Source organism: Hippocampus bargibanti, linkage group LG07, assembly GCF_051943395.1.
Source record: "Hippocampus bargibanti isolate YZ-2025 linkage group LG07, ASM5194339v1, whole genome shotgun sequence".
NCBI classification, from domain to species: Eukaryota; Metazoa; Chordata; class Actinopteri; order Syngnathiformes; family Syngnathidae; genus Hippocampus; species Hippocampus bargibanti.
This window is the reverse complement of record NC_142740.1, coordinates 23,173,472-23,199,262: the sequence shown is the minus strand read 5'-3', so window position 1 is coordinate 23,199,262 and position 25,791 is coordinate 23,173,472. Positions and strand designations below refer to the sequence as shown.

The 25,791-nt window shown below is 39.3% G+C and overlaps 1 protein-coding gene across 4 annotated transcripts in view; it reads left to right on the top strand.

Annotated features, from left to right (window-relative positions):
* Positions 1–25,791, top strand: part of ptprsa (protein tyrosine phosphatase receptor type Sa) — a 241,764-nt gene that overhangs the window by 184,174 nt on the left and 31,799 nt on the right. For 2 of the 4 annotated variants that reach the window (XM_089001604.1, XM_089001603.1), the window contains 12 exons: positions 549–869; positions 2,239–2,432; positions 3,636–3,662; positions 4,603–4,720; positions 9,275–9,868; positions 10,841–10,935; positions 11,020–11,270; positions 11,972–12,059; positions 12,608–12,820; positions 13,020–13,186; positions 15,523–15,638; positions 23,351–23,448. In XM_089001604.1, the coding sequence (XP_088857730.1) occupies positions 549–869; positions 2,239–2,432; positions 3,636–3,662; positions 4,603–4,720; positions 9,275–9,868; positions 10,841–10,935; positions 11,020–11,270; positions 11,972–12,059; positions 12,608–12,820; positions 13,020–13,186; positions 15,523–15,638; positions 23,351–23,448 (2,282 nt within the window). The remainder of the gene's footprint in view (positions 1–548; positions 870–2,238; positions 2,433–3,635; positions 3,663–4,602; positions 4,721–9,274; positions 9,869–10,840; positions 10,936–11,019; positions 11,271–11,971; positions 12,060–12,607; positions 12,821–13,019; positions 13,187–15,522; positions 15,639–23,350; positions 23,449–25,791) is intronic. The other 2 variants (XM_089001605.1, XM_089001606.1) reach the window with 2 other exon arrangements.

The window sequence follows — 25,791 nt, the reverse complement described above, 5'->3', positions numbered from 1 at the left end:
ACAAAGCACAGTATTTATAAGTGTTTGCTACAGATTCTATCAAGGTTAAATATGGAAGTTGACAAAAAAAAATCAATTGGGGGAGGATTTATAATCAGAATACAAGGTAAAAAAATCCCCCTTGTTTGCACAAAGCAGTGACACCCATAGATCAAGCACGTGCTCAATAAACAAAGATCTTGTGCAAAAAAAAAAGTAACTGATCAGTTCAGACCAATACAATTGGACACTTTTTCATATGAAGGGTACAATAGTTAAAGCATCTTGATTCATTATTACAGAATATGTTTTTGTCATTGACCATTTAAGTTCATATTTGCTTGTTTTTTTTTTTCATCCAAACTGCATCCTTGTGTGTTCGCTCAATTTGGTTGCTTTAAATAATTCTTATTGTTTTTTTATCCAAGTTTCATATTTTCCATTTTTTCCATTTTCTTTATCCCTCCCATTTTTGTATTTTTCACTCCACCCTCTTTGCTCATACTCCTGGTCGTCTACCCCCTTCTTCCTTCCCCTCTTCTTCCTTTCTGTACTGTCCGCCTCACCAGAGCCCTCTGACCCTCCTCAAGACATTAAGTGTAGCAGCACCAGCTCCACCACATTGCTGGTAAGTTGGCACCCCCCGCCACTGAAGAGTCAGAATGGTCTCCTGGTGGGGTATAGGGTGCGCTACCAGGTGGTGGAACAGTCAGAGGGCATCAATGGCGATGTGGAATCAATGGAGGAGCCAAGCGTGCCTGCCACTGAAGAGCAGGTGCAACTGCAGCGGTTGGATAAATGGACCCCGTATCGCATCACTGTGTCTGCTTTCACGGTTGTTGGGCCGGGCCCTGAAAGTGAGCCATTAATCTGCCGGACCGATGAAGACGGTACATAAATATCTGTTCTGCAGTAAACATGCATTCACTTTGTTTGAATGAGCATTCTCAGAAATGATGATCATGGAAAAATAAATGATAGCTTACTGAACAAATTGCCATTCCTACATCTCGTGATGTAATCCAACCACATTGCACATCCATCTTTGATAACAGTTCCCTTGAGTAAGAGTATTAGTGTTGCGGGTGTACTGGAGCCTATCCAGCTGACTTCGGGTGGTGGGGTGGAAATGGTGTATCGGTGTGGGGTTAGACCATAGCTGTTCACTGATCAATCGCCAGACACATATGGAGAAACAATAATTCTGACTCATATTCAGTCGGATGAACCCAGAGAATATCCAACAAAACAAACAAAGGGCTGGATACAATTAAGCAGACTATGAAGCAAATGCTTCTTGAGCTGGCCTACAATAAAAGAGGATGAATGTTGCTTCCCTCAACTTCTATGACTTCAATCAACATCACCTTGGTTATGTAGTTAATTTCGACAGATATTTGATGTGTTTAGTAATATTTAAATTTGTTTTCAAACATTTACCTGTGTTCAACAGCTATCAGTTGTCAGTCTTTTTGTAACATGTTGCAAATATTAATTACAAAATAGTTCGACTTGACTTAGGCTCCCGAGTATAAACATGATTGTTTTTATAGTAACCTACAAAATAAAATGCTCAATAATCTATGTTAATAAAAAACAGAATATTTACTACTACTAGAATAAAAGAAAAGAAGGACAGATGACATGGCAAATGAATGCGGGTCATTTTGGACTTGCATCGGGCATCAGAAGGACGGTTCACATCAAAATATTGAATGATGTAGTTTATAACATAATCAAAAGAAATGCATACAAGTTAATGACGGAATAAGCTAAAATAATATGTGCAAAGGCACCACGTAAAACAAGTATCGTAAGCAGAAACGAAATGACAGAAGCTCCAACTCAACTTTCAGAGAGATAAACAGCTAGATGTGAGCCACACATGAGAATCAGACAGATGGCGAGTATTGGTTTCTCCAAAATCCTTTCCCCTACTATTACCACAGCATTTAGAGCCTTCTGTACCCCCCTGATATAGCTGAAAATTTAGCCACACTGATGTTGGTTCCAAATACAAGCCTTGGTGATTGCAGAGGAAGACAACCGCAGCATGCACAAGAAATAAAAATAACATATTGTATTGCCAATGATGTAAATGATGCATGTTATTTTTCCAAAGACTGTACAGTATAATGACAAAGGATATTTTTGAATCTATTGGCCTTCTTTATTCAATTCAGTTTCCAATTATTAACATATTTCTTTGATTTTTAAAACAGTTTGTATTACATGGTGTATTTTCATTTTTTCTTGTAGTTCCTGGCAGCCCTCCAAGGCGAGTGGAGGTGGACGTCTTAAACTCAACTGCACTTAAGGTGATGTGGCGTTCTGTGATGCCAGGAAAGCAGCACGGGCAGATCCGTGGGTATCAGGTCCACTATGTTCGTGTGGAGAATGGAGAGTCCAGGGGCCTGCCCCTCATAAAGGATGTCATGTTGGCTGATGCCCAGGTAAGACCAAGTGGCTTTGCGCTATATATTCTTTCGGAAGGTGTATCTTTTAAAAAAATGTTTTCAATCATGGGCCAACCACCAAACATCCACTGACTCAATAGGAGTGACAACTAAGGCACATTTTTTAACACAATACACACCGTATCTAGGTCAGCAAAGCAACCGTGCAAATATTGCTGGAGTTGGGCATATCATCTGGGTGCGCTCATCGTATTACTGCAATATTCAACAGTAGCCAAAATGGAACTGTATAGTGCCACTTAGCAGTTTTTTTTTTTGACGACGATACTAGTGCAGCGTGTTCTACCGGAAACAAATTCATTGTGTGTTCTACATACTTGGCAATAAAGATGATTCTGATTCTGATTCTGATTCTGAACTCTCTCTGCCCATAACAAAAACTGTAAGCAAAAGCTTCGCTCATCTTTTTCTGCAAAATTTCCTCCATGGCTTTCATTTGGAATCTCTGGACTCTTTGTTCATGGATATATCTGGGGTAAAATGATTGGCCACTTGAATCAAATGCAAGCACAGAAAGACACCACTGATTATTGTTGGAGTTCTGGAAGAATAAGCAAAATTGGCATGAAGATTATTCACCGCAGCAAGATGTGTTTTTTTTAGTATTTTAAGCCTTCCAAAGTGAGACCTGTACAGTAGCAATCAGCAATCCAAATGAAATCACAAGTGGAAACCACAGGAAAGAATAATTGTATTCCATGGTATGTAATTAGGGAAAAGAAATACAGATCTGTTTGGTACATAAATGAGACTGAGTTCTAAGTTTCCACTTTTGCCGTCAAATTAAATAAAACTACAATGAGTTTGAACAATTATTGTCACAATCTAATACCAACAGCCCTATTTAAAAAATAAAAAAAAACTCCAAACAAATTTGGACATGTTTTATTTTATGGTGACAAAAGGCTTGAACGGTTTTGACGGTGGTGCTGGATTTTCCTGCAAAAGAATAATATTGTTAAATATTGTTATGATCAATAGGCACAACCTTTCTCTGCTAGTTCTCCTGTGGTGTCAAAAAAAAAGAAACAAGTGACCTACTTTCTGCACCCAAATCTTGAATGCCTCCATCTCTCACAATCCTATTTCTTGCTTTTCTGTTCTCTCTCCTTTAAAAAAAAACAACAAAAAAACATTGCAATCTCTCACATACTCTCCTCTTTGGTGGGGTGTTGTTAGTGGGAAACGGACGATACAGCTGAATATGTGAGTACAAAGTTCCATTTGAGTGATTTGTGAAGTTGGGAAAATGTAGACAGTGGCTATTGCATCAGTCTGGAATGATTTTACAAACCCGCTTCAATCACATGTTTGGATGCTTAGTCAAGGTTTAAAAACGCAATACATGGTCTTTCAACCAGGGGAAAACACTGATGTGAGTCAGTGATGTACTACCCACTGTCTATTGTGCCTGAAGTGATACTGAATGTTAGTTGTTGAAACATATGGTCTTGTGTTTGAGTGTTGGATTCTTTAGTGATACTTGAAAACAATAGTGGTCCCTTCTGCTGAGTGTTTCTTTTTTATTTTGGCAGAATTTGGAAACAGTAAATTTTGCCCAACATGCATGATACTTTGAACGCCAAAGCATCCGTTTAATGGTCCTGATTTCTTTCCAAACCCTGGTTCTTCTGCATTGTGCGTTAACCATTAAAATTGCCACACAATGCTTATATCTCATTTACTTTTATTGACCTCACCCATCTGTCTGCCAGGCACCCTGTTAAAAAGCCCATTCCACCTTCATTTAGGGCTACCCTCTTGAACGATTCATGAGAATTGATCAAAAGGCATTCCTTCAAGAGAACTAAAGGAAGCACAATGGCTGATTTAAAATCTCTGAGTGAACCGCGACTATGTACTGTTGTTGAAATGCATTCATGGCAAAGTTAAATTATTGACCAGCATCTAGCTATATGGATGTAGGGTACTTGTGATTTACATGTCTAATATCCTCCTTCCATATTGGAAACTGGAAGGTGTTTTCTGAACGGATTGTCCTGCAATTACCGAAGAGATGTGTAACACTTAATGCAAAGACCAGTAGACAGACGATCAATCAATATGAGATGGACGAAGCTAAGTGAAATTTTAAAAAACCTACCGAAATATAACATTTTGCCCATATGTCTTCATCTTATTTTAGGAAATGGTGATTGGTGGGCTCAAGCCAGATACCACTTACTCCATCACAGTGGCGGCATACACCACCAAAGGTGATGGAGCACGGAGCAAACCCAAACTCGTGGTGACCAAAAGTGCAGGTCAGTGAAGCTAAAACTTAATTCCACAATGTCTTTCACAGAGTTTATTTATATTGGTTTGTTTGTAATTATTGGGTAAAAATGTGACACATTTTGATGTTTGCTTTTTTTCTTTGTTTTTTCCTGCTTCTAAAGCGCATGGCATTTCAAAGGCAGTTGATGGTTTCTTTCTTGAGATAATTTACTTTTTTTATTTTAGGTGTATCTACAATACCTTACAAACAAAAAGTAGACGCTACTCGGTCAACTACATTTCTATTGTTTACTACCATGCATTTAGAGTCACCTTCATATATGGAGTTTGATATACAAACTATGCATGCAGGCTTTCGCTTGATGCGCTGGCGTCCTCCCCAATTCCAAAGATATTACATTATAAGCTGTAAAATGTGGCAAAGTCTTGTTTTGAGTGGATATGTGTGAAAAAGTGTATATGTAAAAGTCATTTTTTGGGTAACATGCACAGGACCAGTTCGATAGGATCACTTTTAAAAATGCAACTTAAAGCATGATGGGAGGCAGCAGCACTCTACACATCCTTGTTTGAAAGCCAAGTGTTTTGTGGTATCATAAATATAATCAGACCAAGATAAATCAATTACAAATAACAACGTTTCATTATAGCTCTGTATTTTAAGTTTCCAAAGAACTCTTGGAGCAACTTGAGAGCTCCCAATCTTGTTGCTCCCAATCTTGTTGCTGCATCCTATAAACGGATGTTTGGAGGTGCATGCTCTGTCTGTGTGAGTTTGAATGGGACAGGGTGTGACCACTTCAATCTGGAGTGCAGGAAGCAGACTTGAAATGCAAGCCCCAGTTAACTCGTTGTATCTTTAGTCATTTCCTAGATATTTTCGCTGCAGTTAAAAGCATCAGTGTGATTAAATTAAGGCATTTGTAGAGATTGCATCGCTCTCATCATCCCTGCACCCTGGCAACTGTACTGTATGCCGTATAGGTGTGTAAAATGTCAATACCTAGTTTGATGCCGTAATGATATTGAATGCAAGTGCAACTTTTGTATTTTCGCTTTCCGGTGGAAACCCCCAATGTCAAAATATGGGCCGTTTCAGATTTTTTTTCACAAATCAATGATTTTGCTCAATCCCCACTTACATAATAAAGAATTTAAAATAGTGAAAATTGCTTGGGGAAAAAATACATTGTCTTTCTTGAATGGAACTGATATCTGAGAATTGTTACTTAACTCTGTTTGGATCCGACTGTATGTTGTAAAACAATTGGTCGCTCATGTTAAATCTCTCCCATCCTTGTTTTGCCTGGTGCATTTGGGCTCTAGTTGTTGTTTTTGGTGCAGCCTGAATAACCAATAACAAAGCAGCGCGTGTCTGAGAATATTTCTGAACGCTCCCGTCATTAGAAATCAGGGATTTTGCATGCGAGTTCTGTTCAATTTAAATGTGTTTTTGTTCTTCATGAAGCATGTTTTAGTGGTAGGACTCATACTACAGCGAAGCATCTAGTCCCAAAAATATGCTATATGAAAATATCAAGGCCTGTGCTCAACAGCTTGAAATATGTCATATGTAATGCAGTGCAAATTGTGTCTCCTTGACATTTCTTACATTGCAAATTAAAATTTTCCATGACCCCTGGCCATATGCTGTTCTGCATGTGAAATACAACATTAAAAGCAATTGGAGTTCAAGATAGCAGGTTGCTGGATTTGTTTTAACCTTTATGAAGTCCAGTTTAAGAAATATCTCATCACCTTCACCCAGAATGTATATATGTCCTCATGCACAATGCTTATTCCTGTGTGATATTAGTATTTTCGGATTGGAGCTCTAGCCAAATGAGGGAGAACTGCATGGTGCACTGATAGTTGATTTGCTTGAGATGTTTGTGGTGAACAACTGAATAACTACAACATCATATTGTGTTGTACAACAGAGAAGCAAAGAGCTCATCCTATGTTGATGTGTCTGTTCATCTAGCGACTGCAAGAAGGGACAAAAGTGGGAGGGAAATATGATCCCTCTTTCTCAATAAGGCTGAGTGGGTGTCAGCAGGAGGCTGTTAATACTGTGGCCTGATGGGAAACGTGCCAGGAAGCCCACGAAAAATAATTTAGCCAAAGATGAGACCCTGGATTGGATGCAGAGGAGTAGAGAGAGGTGTGTTGGGTACTGGATGATTATTGGGATGAGTTGGACATTTGAGAGAGCTGGGGACAGCAGTGGAAAGTGTTGATCAATGACCACCAAGGGACAATCAATATTTTCTTTTAATGTACAACTAAGTTGTAATTAAAACTAAGATGAAGTCCCACACCATTCATTCAACTTGAAATATTAATTTATTGATTAATTAACAATTCATGATAAAAAGTACAATGTCACAGACAATAAAGATGACCTTGACCTTGAGAACGCCTCCAATTGTGGCAAGATTTTGTCTCTATTGAGGACCATGGTCTGGGGTATGCAGGTGCTGATTTTCATTCAAACCGTTTCATACCCCGTGTAGACTGCTCCATGATTGTGGCTTGAACCAAATCCGCAAAAAAAAAGCAGAGATTCAGTACAGAGGTCACCAAAACTTATTGGTGCCCAGAAATGGTGTCTATAAAGCCTGGAAACAAAATTGACAAAAGGGAACCCTGGCATTGTACGCTTGTCAGTGACAATGAATCAGTTAACTGCCAATAGTGCAAACTCTAATATCGGTGATACAGGGGCTGAACAGCTCTTATCGCTGCGTTCGGTACGTCTTATTCCCGAATCACCCCCCTCAGAAGTCTCACACCTTCTCCAAGTCCTCAAAGCACATGCATGTAGACTTGTTGGGTGAACTCCAGGGCATCATCAAGGACCCTGCCGAGTATGAGAATTGCACCACTTCTCCACAGCAAGGTCAAAAACCGCACTGCTTTTTCTGATTTTGAAATTCGACTTCCCGACGGACACACATTCGGATTATGTCTGGTTTAATTTTTTTGATTAGGTGAGCATGAAGACAGAGTTAGGTTTTAATGGCATCAAGATGGGATTTAGCGGGAAGTAAGATCGTATTAGAAGCATTTCTCTCACCCAAGACCTTCCATCCCCCCATACCCCGCCCCAACTCCCATTAGTGGCAAAGATCATCATTGGAAATTATCTTCATCTTGGTACAGCAGAATGTAGCCATTAGCAAACGGAAATGATTAAATGGAAAGAGTCTGGTGCTCTGAGTACTGTGAATGATTGCATTTGAATTGGTACCATAAGTTCCAACTTCTATGCAGGCACAAAGTGCTGATTGTGTCCCAAATGTATTATATTACTCAGTAATTGTGTTACAGTATAATGATGGAATAGTCATGTTACCCAAAGCCCCAAAAAATAAAGGTGAGGGGGCAATGTTATGGATAGCTTTATATGTAAATGAAGAAGAATTTTAAAGTTGATTCTATATTTGACCCGGAGCCAGTGGAGCTCTTGGAGGATGGGGGTGATGTGGTAAAAGGATGATGTTCTGGTGATGATCCGGGCTGAAGAATTCTGGGCAAGTTGAAGTTTGTGGAGAAGTTTCTGAGGTACACCAAGGAGAAGTGAATTGCAATAGTCAAGGGCGGTGACATGACTATGAACGAGGATAGCAGTGGTGTGAGGGGTGAGAGACGGGCGAGAGACGGGCGAGACGGGCTTCTGTTTAAGTATCATACCTGTATTGAGTTAGAAACAACTGTGTCTTTTTTACCTGTACATCTTTGGCTGCGACTGCTTGTGTGATTGCAAGACATTTTTGTTGTGTTTTTGTGATTGGGGGAGTCGTTTAATTGTGTGAAGCTAAAATCTTTTTACTGTGGATGGGTGCTCAACCACACCAACCTCTCAACAACATTTGATGGCAGCTTGGAAGCTGAAGGCATTTAAGTTGACAAACCTTGAAAATACTACCGCTGTTAGGATGCAGTTCATAGTATATCTTTCATTCGAGATCTAAAGCTGGATGCATTTTGTGCACGTCTCACACGCTTGTCACCTGAAATTTGAATTGTTTGTATCATATGAGTGGTCGTTTGTGAGCTTGTTACACTTGCTTGTGTTTGAGCAATTGCCCAGGCATGCAAAACAAATGTGCCATATAATGTGATTGTTCCTTCCACCAGTTATTAATGATAATTGCCACTATGCGGAAGTGGTCATTTGAGGACACAACTGACGCAGTGTGAACGAAACAAACAGCTTTACTTTTATGTGCATACTTGATAGGACGTCTTGTGGTAATGATTGTAACATTTGCATCAAAACTGTTACGAGTTTTGCAGAACCACAGCGATATCAGCTTTTGTGCACATCCTTGCAGCGGTGAATTAAACTTGAATACATGACATAAATCATGTTGTAATTGAGTATTATGATTGTCTGTAATTTTATTTTGTTAGTATTTCATGTTGGACATGATTTGTGGGCAAGGTAATATTTAGACAGTGAACCCTCGAGTCAGTTTGTTCATATGTTGGTATATACTTGGCCAATAAAGATCATTCTGATTCTAATTTTGATATGTAAAATATGCTTTGTTGTGTTTTTTATTTCTCCACAGTGCTTGGTCCACCCCTTTTGTCAGTGATGCAGGAGTCAGAAACATCTGCTCTGGTTCGTTGGGACCCACCAGATCTGAAACATGGCATGGACCTGCAAGGTTACCGGCTACAGTTTGGTCGCAAAGATGTTTCACCTTTGGCCACACTAGAGTTTTCGCCCCAACAACGGCAATATTCCTTCGAAAACATACACCGGGGAGCGACGTACCTATTTAAACTCTCTGCCAAAAGTAGAGGGGGCTTAGGGGAAGAAGCTGGTGTCGAACTCTGTATACCAGAGGACACACCAGAGGGATATCCTCAAATGAATGAAGGTTCCAACGTGACATGTTGCTCAGTACAACTGTCCTGGTTACCACCAGTACTGGCAGAGAGGAACGGTGTAATCACAGAGTACACTTTGGCCTATAAGGAAGCTGGTTCCGGAGGATCACCGCGGGAGCTCCACTTACCTCCTCATCTGTCCAGCTACATGCTCAACAGCCTCAAACCAAACTCAGCATACGATGTGAAAATACGTGCACACACCTTTGTAGGTCCTGGGCCGTACAGCCCACCTATCCAGTATCGGACTGTGGACTATGATCCAACAGGTAGGGCTTGCCTGTTTCGCTTCCAACCCTGTTACCAGGCGGTTGGGAGTTTTTGCAAGAACACAAAAAACTACCACACCCCTTTCTATCACCTGCACTCTTCCTCAAGAAATCTAATTGTGATATTAAAATGTTTGCTGTTGGATACTCACTTCACTAACTCAGTCAAGGTAAAAACACAGTCAGTAAGTCATAGTCAGTCCTTGAAGGAGAGCATCTTAAAAAATCCAAGGTAAGTGTTGTATGGTCAGACACTCCTCAAATCGTTTTTGCAGCCCCTTTGCAGGCGCACTTACACAGAGTCCATCTCACACCACCGGTTTTGAATGAAGGTATGACTTTAAGGCAAACCCAGTCACAATGAGTTTTTGGACCTTTGAATAAGGACAGAAAACTGGTATTGGTTCCTTATTTTGTTTTTAAGGTTGTTTTAAAATATCGGACCCTTTCTAACCCTCTTTGTTTTTATTTTCCTCTGTAATTCTTCTCCCCACTTTCCCTGTCCCTTAACAGGGCAGCTTGTGGCATGATATCCCCCAATTTCACTGCAAAGGCATGCTGTGTTTTTAGTCTGTCTTGATGTTCACTTGGCAGCATGTCAGTAGTGCCAACCCCAAATCGGTGGAGGCCTAGGAATACGTAGGACTTGAACCTGTTTTGACAGTTGTTCACCTTCAACAGTGATTTAGATGAAAAGGTTGGCACTACAGATGATAGCTAGCCAGTGGGCGCACCTTTGTGCTCCATGGGTTTGTCTTCCATGAGTCTTCCGTGCTCTGTGTTTTAACCAATGGCGTTGCCGTTCTTACAGCTTGTAACAGCTCACCGAATTTCACTCTCCACACCAGGGGAACGTTGCAGGACAACCACTATTTTCTGTCATTGCTTTAACCAGAGATTGTCACTTGCTCTGGCGAGATGTTCAATCCACTGATAATACTAATTCATTTTTCCGTTTGCCAAAACTGACAGATGTTCCAAAAAATTTTACGATCAAGTGGGCTACCAAAACCACAGTGGTCCTGGCGTGGAAGTTTTCTGAAAGCAGGTCCACATACAAATGCATGGTAAGTTTGATGAAACCAAGTTACTTTCTGAAAATGGTTTTTCATAAACTGTGCCTGAAAACAGTCACACTCTTTGAATTATAGGTTGAATACAACCGCCAGAAGTTGGACATTGATGCCAGAAAGCTAAGGGTGTTCATTACTGGGCTGAGGCACAATACTACATACGAGTTCAGAGTTACCTGTCAAGAGAGCATGGATGGTGGGCCCAAACACCGTGTTGTGGCCAGAACAGCACCCCTCATTCTGGTCAAGAAACCAAAGTTGGACATCTATGCAGAGCCTGATAATATTCTCACCATGTCCTTCCCACCGGTCGATGGCAAGAATGTCAAGTGAGTATAGCTTGCTGAAATGAATGATCGGGCCTTGCGGAATCTGAGTTGTTTTGATAAACCTCGCAACATGGGTGTGTTACCCATGTTACTCACCGTAAGGTGCTAGATTACACTGATATTTCCCCAAAAAAGGAACAAATATATAATGGTCATGAACTGTTGATTATCGTTTATCAGGTCTTAATATAAGTGGTTTTGCATCAGTTTGTAAGGTAAAATGTACAGTTTAACACTCACACTAACAATAAATGTAACAACAAATGTGCATGTCATACCACTGTAAAACTTGTCTGTTTTTGAAATCAGTTACTTTCAAAGAACTGAAGTGGAAATCAGGCACAGCAAACACTGCCACAGTGACAGGTTCATATTCAGTGCCCAGTGTACAAGATCCACTTTGTCTCTCTCCCTTGGTCAACCAACCACCATTAACAAAGCCAAAAAATTGTATTACACTATACTCCAGTACAGTCTATTTCAAGACTACAATGTATTTTCACGACTTCTCGGTAGGCACAGCACTCTTCTTAGACAGCACGGAACATTTTCTTTCAGTAACAAATCCAAACAAACAACCAAAATTGACTGTACTGGAGTATAGTGTAATACATTTAGTCTGAAAGATGACTATATACTCTAAAAGAAAGACATTTTGATGAGTTTTTTTACACAATGTGGCATTATTTTATTTTTGAAAGGAATTTCTATGTGGTTGTTGTGCCACTGAAGAGAACAACAGGGACTGTGAAAAATCTGAAGACTCCTGATGAGATGGACATGGAAGAGGTATGGTTCAGAAAAGTGTAAAGGCAGAATTAATGGTATACATGTTGAGTTACTGCAAACCTGCAAACAGTGTTCATTATTGTAATTGGCATAATTAAAAATAGGTTTCTATTTTAAGACCCAATCATGAGCAAAAAATGCTGAATAATATCTCAGTCTGTGTTTACTTACGAAGTCTCAATGGAATGGAAATAACCAAAACACGACCATCAGCACACAATATATATATATATATATATATATATATATATATTAAATGACCAAAATATCTTAATTTTGCTTTATATATATTATTATATTTTATATATATATATATATATATATATATATACACCTGTATATATATACCTATATACTGTATATATATTTGTGTGTGTTTTAATTTATGATGTGTTCGGAGAATGTGCATATTAACTGGTTGGGTTCTGTACCTCTAAAAAGGTTAAGAACCACTGGTATAACCTGTATCAATATGTATTAGCTCCTAATACAAATGTATAAAACACAAAAAAAAAAAAAAATAACCACAAACCCTTGGCATCAATCAGTTGTTGCGAGAGGTGACCCCCAAGCGCCGTTCACGTCGTCAACTGAGCCAGTTGGACCAGTGGAAGCCGTACATCACTGCCTGCTTCCGGCAGCTTCCATCCAGCTTCACCGTGGGCTCTGACCATCGGCAGAGCAGCTGTGAGAATAAGGGTCTTGAACCCGGACAGGAGTATGTCTTCTTTCTCATGGCAGAGCTTAACGCTACTGCTGGGGTGAGTTTTCTTCTCCTTGAAACACTTTAAGCAGTTTCCACGGGCATTTCAGTAAATGGCATGTATTTAAGGTTCTTTTTATTTACCCTTTTTCCACTGTGATTTATTAAAATAAAAACAATGATGTAAATAATAATGATCAGAAAAATAGCAATTTAAATATTAACAAGGATGTTTTGTTTATTTTTTTTCTGTTCAGAAAATGTTTGCAACAAGTCCTTACACTGACACGGTGTTAACTCCTGAACAAGTGGAAGATCCACAGCCAATAGAGACTGGCGGTGATGGGCTAATTTGGGTGGTGGGCCCAGTGCTCGCCGTGGTCTTCATCATCTGCATTGTCATCGCAATCCTCCTCTACAAAAAGTGAGTTGACATTTTTTTTCTTATTTTTGTTTGCCCGTGTATGTTTTCATTAAAAAAAGTAACATTCAATCTCAAATACAATTTCTTCTAAAACAGAATCACTGTGGAGAGCTCCTCATCAGTGCTTCACAAATATATCGAAGTGGGCATTTTAGGAACTTGGAGGTTTTTTGTTTTTCCTTCAGTAAAGCAAAATTAAGATATTTTGGTCATTTAATATTGAACCACTTATGTTTTGTTGTTCGGGAAGCTAATGTGAGAAAATGATGAATGTTTAAAAAAGGTGTTATTATATATTAATGTATGCATGCTATTCCAAGCCTGACAGCATGGTTGCTTGCAAACATAAAAAAAGTATGTCTTGTTAGAATCCTGAGAAGTGAGGGGTCAAAGAAAGGAGAGAAGATGAGATTCTTTGAGATGTCAATGGTTATGTTGCACACATGGCTGGAGTAAAATATTCCAAAACTGGTATGCAAGTGTGAAGATCTTGCAAGGGAACACAAATTATTTCAAACAACTGAAACTTCATTGAATTATTATGGAAAGTACTTTAATTTGTCATTGGAAATTTGTTATACTATATGTTCGTGAAGAGAAAATCAAGTTTCAAGATAATTCATAAACCAATTATTGTATTTTTTGTGTGTTTTTATTTGTTTATTTATGTATTTATTTTTACTCCTAATTATTGCAACCCTTAATCAATATAGTACGAGAAGTATCGATATAACCAATATCGATATAACGAGACTTTACTATACACATATATATATATATATATATATATATATATATATATATATATATATATATATATATATATATATATATATATATATATATATATATATATCAGGAGTCTTCAGATTTTTCACAGTTCATAGAAATAGTATCGTAATAAGCAGTACTATCGATATAACCAATATCGATATAACGAGACTCTACTATACACATATATATATATATATATATATATATATATATATAGTAAAGTCTCGTTATATCAATATCGGTTATATCGATAGTACTGCTTATTACGATACTATTTCTATGAACTGTGAAAAATCTGAAGACTCCTGATGAGATGGACATGGAAGAGGTACGGTTCAGAAAAGTGTAAAGGCAGAATTAATGGTATACATGTTGAGTTACTGCAAACCTGCAAACAGTGTTCATTATTGTAATTGGCATGATTAAAAATAGGTTTCTATTTTAAGACCCAATCATGAGCAAAAAATGCTGAATAATATCTCAGTCTGTGTTTACTTACGAAGTCTCAATGGAATGGAAATAACCAAAACACGACCATCAGCACACAATATATATATATATATATATATATATATATATATATATATATATATATATATATATATATATATATATATATATATATACACACTCTTTTTCCATAGAAGGTCTACTCACTTAGCTTCAGGCACTTTTACCACCAGAAATTGTGACAATGGAGCCTTTGGCGTGTGAGAGATCTAACAGTGAATTTTGAAAAAGTGAGGGCAGAAGCCTGCATTAACGTTAGGGCTGCTATGAACAGTCTGACTAGATACTACTACTACGACTATTGTCAGATGATCCCTATCTGACCTTTCCATACCTCCACCTTTGGTGGTTAGGGAGAGTAACATCTCTCCTTGAATCTATGTGTTTTTTCTCTCGTCTCTTTCTTTCCCCCTCACTCTCTTCCAATCGCTCCATGGTGAATAGTGCTTCCCATCTCTGCCCTTGGCCTTGACTTTACCGTCCTTCGTCTGTCGCTGCTCTCTGCACACACACACGCACGCACACTAACACACACGCAGACACACGCACACATCATCTCAAATGCTAATGAGCTTTATCTTGAAATTTTTGCGGGCCCAGCAGCGACCCTCGTGAATCTCAAATTGCTTTCCATTGATTCATCTCTCTTGTTGGCTCTCCCCTCCCTCTTTTCCTTGTGTGTTTTCACAATTTCTATATATTTATTTGACTGCTATCGCTTTCCCTGGAAACAGCAAGCCTGACAGGTAAGGCTTGACTGAATTCTAACATGTTTGACAGTGAAAAGACAGCATTGACTGCGTCGGGCAGTGAAGATAACATTAATTAATGTGGCAGAAGGAGATTTTACACACATATACAGTATATGCACAAATTTTGCTTTTCAGTTCCAGATTTGATTTCCGTCTAGTTTTCAATCTCTGTTATAGCTCATTAGTGGATTTCTGATGTATTTTTATTTTTTATCTTTTGCAATGCTGAGCTTTTGATTCCCTGTTGGTCATTACTTAACCCCCCCCCCCCCACTGTTTATTTTTCTTCTGAAAATCCAGTCGGAAGAGAAAGGAGTCAGAGCCACGTACAAAATGTCTGCTGAACAACGCCGACATCACACCTCACCATCCTACCGACCCTGTGGAAATGAGACGAATAAATTTCCAAACACAAGGTACAGGCACTCAACACAGCTCAAATCTGAGCATTATTTCCAGTAGTTTTAGACAAGTTAAGTTTGGAAGATGTAGGGGTTACAGATTTCTATTGAATGCTATTTGGTTGCCTAGGCCTCTCATTGTACTTTTTGGGAGATAATTCCCCTGTCGACATTTAAGTAAAAGTGTCGTCATTAGCTAAAAAACTTTGTGACAATGTTTGAACAAAACAGGAAACGTTTTCGGTTCTACTATATTGAAATAAATTTTCAGTCTGCTCTATAAACCTGTAATTACAAATATCAGCTTCAGAGACCTGTTGGTTTCAAATGCAGCATAGTGATTTGCATGATTGAGCACCGGTACTCAATATTCAATACAAATACACTACAAAATACCATTAATCACAAAAGCCTTCTGCCAAAACAAACATATTATTTATGTTTGTTTTTTTCGGATTTATTTATTTATTTATTTATCTATTTATTTATTTATTTATTTATTTATTTATTTATTTGTGGAATTGCAAAATGAGTACGAAAGTACAACGTCTACTCAATACGTCTATGTAAGCTCTCAGTCGTACAGGAGTGGTCCATCGATGAAAAGATTTCTTCAGCCGTCATCTGTACGTCCGACACCTTCAAAGAAGTACAGATGACGGCTGAAGAAACCTTTTTATCAACATCTACTCAAGTCCACAAGATCTCAATTACACGTCGATGAAATCATGATCTTCTTCTGAAAGTTTTTTTTGGTCTGAACTATCTATTACAAACGTATTTTCTTTTCAAAGGTGGGATACTCATTTATGTTGAGCACTCTAAAATAAATAAACAAATCAAGCCCCATCTTCAGAGTTACCCTTAGCTTTGTCTTGTGGGATATATTGAAGACTGTATGTTATCATTCATCTGACTTTTACTTTCTTGAATGCCGAGTAGTCTCCACGAAATGCTTGTGTTCTCTCATTCCAGCAGCTCATTTGGCAGAAGACATTTTGAGAGACTCATACTTGAATTTGAAATCCATTTTTCTCTCTCGGGCAGCCAAGTCAAGAGATGTTTATAGGAGTTGAATAGACATTCCCTACACTCCCTCTCTCTGCTCTTCTGACTCTCTTTTTTTCCTTCCTGGCCAATCCGCTCCATCAAAAGATTCACATTTCAAACTGCAGCTGCTCTCTCCGCTGTGCTTGGGGTCACATACATGTGATGCATAACACCTTGTGCGCTTTGTATGAGTGTTAGGGACTCAGAGTTGTCGATAAAAAGAGAATGAAAAATAATAATATTAACCCCCAAAACATGCAATTTAATATACTCGCCTTCATATTTATTTTGAACAGTATTGTATTCATAGCCTGGTTCCAATAAGGGGCTGCATTACAGTTATTGTTATGGTCACTTGTCTCGGCCATCTGACACACTGTATCTTCTTGATTAGACATGTAGAAAGAAAATTGGCTAATACATTCAGATATTTCTCTCACATCTTCACTGGAGTTGGACACAATTTGGCACGGTTGTTATGTCAGCATCCCGGGAACTAAATTTAAAAGGACGCTTTTGACCAATTGAGTGGTCCGGTGAGCATTTATGAACATTACCATCAGCTAAAAGCCACCATTTTTGAAATGTGCATGCTCCCCGTGCTCTTATGCCTGGCACAATTCCATTCAGTTGAGCATTCACTGTATTGGCAATTGGGACGCAGTGATATTTGAACGATATTTGATTCCGCCAGCCTCATAAGCAATGCTTCATTAATGTATTTGAAAGAGAGGTCTTGTGTGTGTGCCTGCATGTGTGAGTGTGTGCGTGCGTGCGTGCGTGCGTGTGTGTGTGTGCGTGCATTTGTGTGTGTGTGTGTGTGTGTGTGTGTGTGTGCGTGTGTGTGTGTGTGCGTGTGTATGTGTGTGCGTGTGTATGTGTGCGTGTGTGTGTGTGTGTGTGTGTGTGTGTGTGTGTGTGTGTGTGTGTGTGTGTGTGTGTGTGCGCATCATTTGATAGCCTCACATTGACACTGCAATATTTCTGAAGGCGACGAGTGGCTCGTTTTTTTCTTCCTTATCTTTGCTGGATCGTGGGATTCTAATTGGCAAATGGGGCCAAAGTAATAAGCAGCACAAGATCATTGTCCAATTATGTCTTATTGTGCTTGGAGTGCTGACTTGTTATTTACCCTTCTCCACATATATATACATTGATATAGATAGAGATATAGAGATAAAGATGGAAGGAGTGATGGATTGATAGATGGATAGATAGGTTGGTAGGGAGGAAGGAAGGTAGGTAGGTAGTTAGGTAGGTAGATAGTTAGGTATGGAGGCAGGTAGGTAGGTAGGTAGGGAGTTAATTAGGTATGTTGGTAGGTAGGTCCGGAGGTAGGTAGGTAAGGAGGGAGGTCGGTAGGAAGGTAAGTAGGTAGGTAGGTAAGTAGGTAGGTAGGTAGGTAGGTAGGTAGGTAGGTAGGTAGGTAGGTAGGTAGGTAGGTAGGTAGGTAGGTAGGGATGGATGGATGGATGGATGGATGGATGGATGGATGGATGGATGGATGGATGGATGGATGGATGGATGGATGGATGGATGGATGGATGGACAGACGGACGGCCGGATGGATGGATGGATGGATGAATGGATTTCATTCTTAATTTGTTGTGTCGTGCAATTATCACATAATTTACCCAATCACGTAGCCAAGCTCATGAGTTGAGCAGCCAAGCCACACTTGTATAACACAAGCCCAGCAGTGGAGTAAGTCACTACAGAATGCTACTCTTTTCTGTTTTGAAGTGTGACAATGTAGTTTATGTGGGTGCAGTGTATTCAAATACCCAGTTTGACAAGCATGAATTGTTCATGAAATGCATGTTAGCTTGGGAATAATTTACAAGAGCCGTATAGTAGTATGGCTGATTAGACAAGACACATTATGATTCGCTTGCCTTCATTAATTATTAATTCTGTGCTTTGTCCGGTATCATTTATTGTTGATTTTAATGTATTTGTATTGCAACACTGCACCATACTAGTTTTGTCATTGCTGTACGTCTGTGCAAAAATGTCAGGTTGTATTAGTGCAAGTAAGTTTTACTATGTAAAAATGATCTGGTTCCCATCTACATTCAAGGTTATCCAGTAGATTTGCATGTTAAATCCCGCCTTGCTTTCAAGGACGGTATGGTTTTATATTTTCCCTTGCATTGTGGATGTGTGCACTTTGTGAAAACTGCAATACTGTAAGAGGCAAAATATTCTGACAAGTTATGCATAAAATACAATCACCCAGATCTTCACAGATTTTTTAAGGAAATACTTTTTAAGGAATCTCCATTAATCGTAGTTTTTTTTGTACATGATGGCATTTCAATATAATACACAATACAGCAAGGTACAGCAAGTCCTGAAGAATGAATGTCTCTCTGTGTCTTTGTTTTGTCATATTGTCTCTATGCTGTCATATTATTTGTTATTTAGTTTTTTTTTTGTTCTTTTGACTTCAAGACGGCGCCGCGAGAGTGGCTGCCTTTCCAGCAGCTCATGTATTTCGTTTTTCTACTTTCATTCCTTTCATCACTTTGCTGCTGTGAAATGTAAATTTCTCCACTGTGAGACTAATAAAGGCATATCCAATCCAATCCAATCCAATCCAATCCAATCCAATCCAATACTACAGTGCATGTCGTAAATGTTGATTTTTATTTGATATGTTGTTCCTTCAGACAAGTTCTGGTTTCTGCATGAAACTATAAACCGGGAACGAGAAAACCCTCGATATTAGCTATTAGGAATATTTTGTATGCATCCGGTGACATAGAAGGTTCATACTCAATTAGAAGGTCTAAATCTTTATTTGTTGTTATCTGGTATTTCTCAGCCATTCTTGTGTACCATATTTGCAAAAAGTCCAGTAATAATAAGAATAAGAATAAGAATAAGAATAAGAATAAGAATAAGAATAAGAATAAGAATAAGAATAAGAATAAGAATAAGAATAAGAATAAGAATATGAGAATTTTCTCCATTGTGTCCAATCATTTGTCACTCTTCCGTCACCATTTTTTGTTTCATCGACTTTGTGAAACACTTTCTCTTGTTTGCTGTTCTTTCAGATTCTGGTCTAAACAGTCCTCAGAGTGCAGCTGAAATTGAATATGGAAGTTAGTCTCTGTTCTTAGTATTTGCATATCAGCTTTTGTTTTTGAGCACCGCTTCTCTCCATTTACAAACAAGTACCACCACCCCTCCATCCCATGACACAGCATAATATCTGCAGATTTTTGTATTTATTTATGTATTTATGTTGGTTTCTATTTGGATACTAAGTCACCTCAGTCATTCACAGTATTCACTTGGCAATGAGCTGTGCATTAATACCACGTGCCAAACCACTGAGATCACATCTGCTGATTGAGAGAGCAGTTTTTCAAGTGAAGTCTTTGTTATCCCACTCCTCATCTCCCTCACCTTCTTGTTGTTACCGTTCCTCTTTTTACACCACTGCATCGCTTCGGTTTGAAACTGTGACTATTTAGTGAGAGAAAGAGAGAGAGAGAGAGAGAGAGAGAGAGAGAGAGAGAGAGAGAGAGAGAGAGAGAGAGAGAGAGAGAGAGAGAGACGGAAGGAGGGAGGCCGGGAGGCAGAGAGGGAGGGAAAGAGAGGGGGAGGAGGAGGGAGAGAGGGAGGGAGGTAGAGGGAGGAGGGCGGGAGACAGAGGGGGGTGGATTTTCTATAACTCCAGTATTCTCCTTCTTTTTCCTTTGCCCACCTACATGTAGAGTTCCTTTTTAAATGGAAAATTGCATCGTAAAAAAGTCTTTTTGAGGAAACCTATCAAAAAGAAACATTATATACCCCTGATGTGTCGAGCAACACATTGGGAGATAGGAAATACATAATTGGATGCCAAAGTGTGTTGTCTACGCTAATTAATCATGTGTTGTTGTGTTGGGAAAAGCCTTTAGGGGTGTGAGATGAAATGTTGTTGAAGAGCAGGGCAAGAGCAAAGGAAGGAGTGAAATAAAAAGGAGAGAGGAATAACTTTTAATCCTTGAGTAACTTTGCTTGAATGAGGATTGCAACAAGTCCCCCCCCCCCCCCCCCCCCGGCCAACTTTTCAATACAGTGTTTTGTTTATATGTGACATTGGTAGAAAGAATGGGTGGCTCACTGTAGGACAAATGCATTTTTGAAGAGTGCAGTAAGAGCTCAACTAATGGTTTGAGTTGTGAGGTCCATCAGTGTGGGTGTGATAACTTCTCCTGACAAAGTGCAAAGATAGATGTCGATAGACTCGTAGTAAAGAAGGAATAAGGAGTGTACGACCATCATTCTCTTCCTGCAGGAACGTGGTTCATTTTGAGTGTGTGATGTATCGAGTGAAGTGTTGCTAGCACTTATGCATGCAGACCGTAATGTGGACTGCCCAACCTAAAAGCAATTGATGGAGTGTGTCTGCAAAGCTGTACACATTCGCAAATGCATCTGGACAACCATAAAGACATTTGCACACATGCGCAACGAAGAAAAAAAATCACACAAACATTCTTTGATCTTGACTGGAAAGATCCATTTCTTGTTCTCTGCAGAAGAAATGTGGGCCCCTCATTTGTATACGCATTCCCTGCTTTCAAGCTAAGCATCTTACACCTTTCCCTCTGAATTTTAAGCAACTATACTAACAAGCAAATATAATTTGCAATTTGCTGTCTTCCGGTGGCAGAAATGATACATAACTCATTTCCGAGTGGTGTGTCTGCACCCTGCATGCATTTTTTTATATTATTATATTATACATTTACTTACTGAGTAAATGATAATGAAGGAGCAGATGAATACAGAATATCCTTGAAGATGATTAGAGCTTTTTATTCAGCACACCGGCTTTTGTGTTCAAAAGGAATAATATTAATTCTGTGTGTGATCCACTTCAAAGGAGCAATGCATCTTACCCAACTCATGTCAAGTAATCTGTTAATTCAATGTGTCCACTCGTTTTCCTCGTTTTCTGGAGAGCGCCGTGGCATTCCATGTCATCTCCATTTGTCTCATGCTCTCGTCGTAATCTTCGCAAATCTCCATGTAGTGGATACTACCGCTTTGTTTTGTGTGTAAAATGAATTGCTGTCACTAATGAGGATAGACAGGCCTGAGAGCTGAGTTTCTGCCTCGAAAGTGCAACTGAAGCAAACAACGTTGTTGACCCTTTTCACTTTTGACCGTGCATTGTCAGTGCGAGGAAATGAAAGATGGTTAATGTCATCGTTTTGATATGCAGGCTCTGTACGTCCAAAGCTTTGCTTTGTATTTATTTATTGTTTCGTTTTGATTGTGATAACATTCATTTGGCATTTGAGCTTGCTTGTTATGAGGAAAAAAAACAAAATACTCCAAATGAAAAAAATACAAAATCTTGCCATGCCATATGTCACAGAGTCACATTACCTGGTCCATATTCTATTAGAGTCCACAGCACTATCCTGTTGTCACACTTAAGTTGTCTCATTACTGATACTATACTTGCAACGGTATTCTATATTCACATTGGAAGGAGGCTGGAAAAAAACTGAACATCCAATTTATTGAAAAATAACATACAGTGAGACCTCAACCTATGAACTTCATTGTTTCCCAGACAGAGTGTGTAAGGCGAAAAGTGTGTATCTAAAAAAAATTCCCATAGGAAACCATTAAAATGGGAATAATCCGTTCCCGGGTTTCCATAAAATATACTTTTCAACTAAATAAGCCTTAAAACTACACACAACATACCTTATTCTATTTATAATAAAAGTGCTATTGTATTGTAATGAAAGAAATACACTGCATTGTATCATAAAGTCACTTTATTTACATTTGTGATTGTCATTTATGGCTTGATGGAATCTGCGTAGGAGGTCGAAGGTCAAAGGGAATTGCTGTTTGGAAAGAGAGACACATTACATAAGGACTGTAATCAAACTGTGCTGTAAAATAAAGTTTTATTTACCTTTTTGATGGTCGTTGATGGCTTATGGAAGGAGAGTCACCTTCCATAAGGACTGTTGGTAACTTAACCTCTGATGCTGTTCGGTCGTGTGCTTCCGCCGAAGATCACTCCGCCAGCCGTGGTGGGTGTGTATTATGAAAATAGTGCTTATTATAAGGTTTAATTTTCATAAATTTGACGTTTGTAAGACGAAAAGTTTGTAAGATAAGGTGTTTGTAAGTTGAGGTCTCACTGTATTTTAAACCCCAAATTGCTCTGTTAATTCATAAAGTTAGGTTTTTAACGTGAAGCACAAAATAGCTTCGAGTATGTCCTTGACGATCCACTTTTTCTTTTAATTCCAGTAAACATGTTTAAAAACGCATGTTTACTGTCCATGCATTCATTGTATTTCACAAACGTAATCTCCCAAAATAAGATAAGTAAAGCCACAACATCCTCATCACAACTATCTTAAGGAATTTTCTTTTTTTTGTGCTACTTTTCTCAGTATAAAGTGGTTTTCTATCCACAAGCTCAAATTCCAAGAACATACCCAGTTACTACATGTTATTTAATTGATACCATCTTATTCCCAAGCTTCCCCATCACTAAAACCCAACATCCAACAATGTTACGTATGCACAGACATTCTCCACCCCTACCACTGAACTGTGTGAAATGTCTACTTTGAAAAGTAGTCCTAATGTGTCAAACTTTCTATTTCTGTTACTTAATCCTCCGTCAATATGGCAACCAGGTATGATGAATCACCCTCCCATTCCCATCTCCGAACTGGCTGAGCACACAGAGCTTCTCAAAGCCAACGACAACCTGAAGCTGTCGCAAGAATATGAGGTGGGTGGGCAGGAAATTTCTTATCCTTCAGCTTTTGTATACGACTGCATTCTGTTCATTCTGTTGATGTGTATGTCTATATATGTAGAAACACATATGGAGGTTACCGCATTTTCCACACTATAAAGCCCTTCGGAGTATCAGGTGCCCCTTCAATGAATGGCCTATTTTAAAACAGCTTTCATGGATAGGGGTCACCGCATTATAAGGCACATGGAATAGAAGTTACAATTGTGGTTGCATTTGAGTTCTGCATCTACTAGATGGAGCGACACTAAAGGGAATACAGTATAATACAAGACAGATTTATTGCTGCACCTGAAACAAAGCGCTTCACAGAACATTTTAAATAATATTTCTAAGAAATTTGAATATTTATCTGTGTACTGGGAGCATTGGATTTCAACTCATTCACTGCCAGCCATTTGCAAAAATGTGTCGGCAGGGCGACGCTAACTAAGCTGTCCGGAGCTCTGTGACTGCTCGGGTTATAAAGGACACCGGAGTTGATTAGAAATCAGGACCGCTGAATCAGCTCTGGTTTGCATACAAGCAATATGTTTGGCTCGCCATCCCTAAATCACCGTGGCTGTCATCTCGCTACTTGTGAGATGGAGGTTTGAAAGAGGATCACCAGCATGGATTGCCATTATCGTGCCTAACCAAAGATGTTGGATTTGTTGTTGGATAATGACTTCTCATAGCATTACATTTTTCCAGTATCTATTATTTATAAATCTGCAGCCGAGCTGTGCGCTAAAGGTACCAGCTTGTTTCATTTGTGGAGGCGAGAGACGAGATGGCAAGTGTAATTATTTGGCTTAAAGAGTGAACTTAACCAACCAATCCTCTTCTCCCAATCTATCTTTTACTCTCCCGCCGTCCCTGTGCCATTTCAAACAACCCCATCAGCCCTCAGGAAAAATAAATGACCAAATTAAATGAAGAACTGTAATTTTAATTTTGTTATTTTCATGATGAATGGCCACTCGGCCATACGCTCTGGCTTGCCAAGCGCCGCTCTACAGGCTCTTGACTGATTGGGTTTAAGCCAGGCTGGAAGTGGAGGGAGAAAGAAAAAACAGAGGAAAGAGGCAAGAGAGGGAGATGCTGCGGAGGCTCGGTTATTGAGGATTAGTTGAGCCCACATGCAGGGATATCAGAATGTAGAAAAGCAGCAATGAGAGAGGAATGAAGATCAGTCGCAGCAAGACGGAATACATGTGTGTGAATGAGAGGGATCCAAGTGCAAGAGTGATGCTACAGGGAGAAGAGATAAAGAAGGTGGAGGATTTTAAGTACTTGGGGTCAACTGTCCAGAGCAATGGAGAGTGTGGAAAAGAGGTGAAGAAGCGTGTCCAGGCAGGCTGGAGCGGCTGGAGAAAAATGTCATGTGTGATGTGTGATAGGAGGGTTTCAGCTAGGATGAAAGGAAAAGTGTATAAAACAGTGGTGAGACCTGCCATGATGTTTGGACTGGAGACAGTGCCACTGAAGAAAAGACAGGAAGCAGAGCTAGAGGTAGCAGAGCTGAAGATGTTGAGGTTTTCTTTGGGAGTGACCAGGTTGGATAGGATCAGGAATGAGTACATTAGAGGGACAACTCATATTAGAGGCGTTGGAGAGAAAGTCAGAGAGGCCAGACTGAGATGGTTTTGGACATGTCCAGAGGAGAGAGAGTGACTATATAGGGAGAAGGATGCTGAGACTTGAACTGCTAGGCAGGAGACCGAGAGGAAGACCGAAGAGGAGGTTTATGGATGTGGTCAAAGAGTACATGAAGGTAGCTGGTGCGAGAGAAGAGGATGCACAAAACCGGGATAGATGTAGGACATTGATTTGCTGTGGCGACCCCTGAAGGGAAAAGCCGAAAGGAAAAGAAGAAGAAAAGCAGCAATGAGAAGCAAGACCAGGTGCCCACAATTCAACTTGACTTTACTATTTATCTTTTGTTTGCCGTCCCTCTGCATATGTTGCCGAATCCTAACTAGCCAACTAGATATCGATTTAGGCACTATAACTGATCTTGCAATGTTTTTCCCTTCCACAACGGGGCAGCATTTCCCTTTTTTGATGTTAGCGCTTTGTTTCAACTTCAACTGTTGTTAAAGCGCAATATAAACCAATACAGTATACTGTATATGTATTCCATTGTATTTTGGTCAGCCACCCTCATCTCAAGCTCATATAACTCTAGACCCATATAATTTAAGAATAAACTGTCACGGCACTCGAGGCTTGAGGGCAGGGCTCGAGTGACGAAAGGAAAGCGGGGAGGTTGGATCCAAAATAAACGGCGAGACAGATACTCGTGAACAAAAAGTCTTTACTGAGGCACGCATG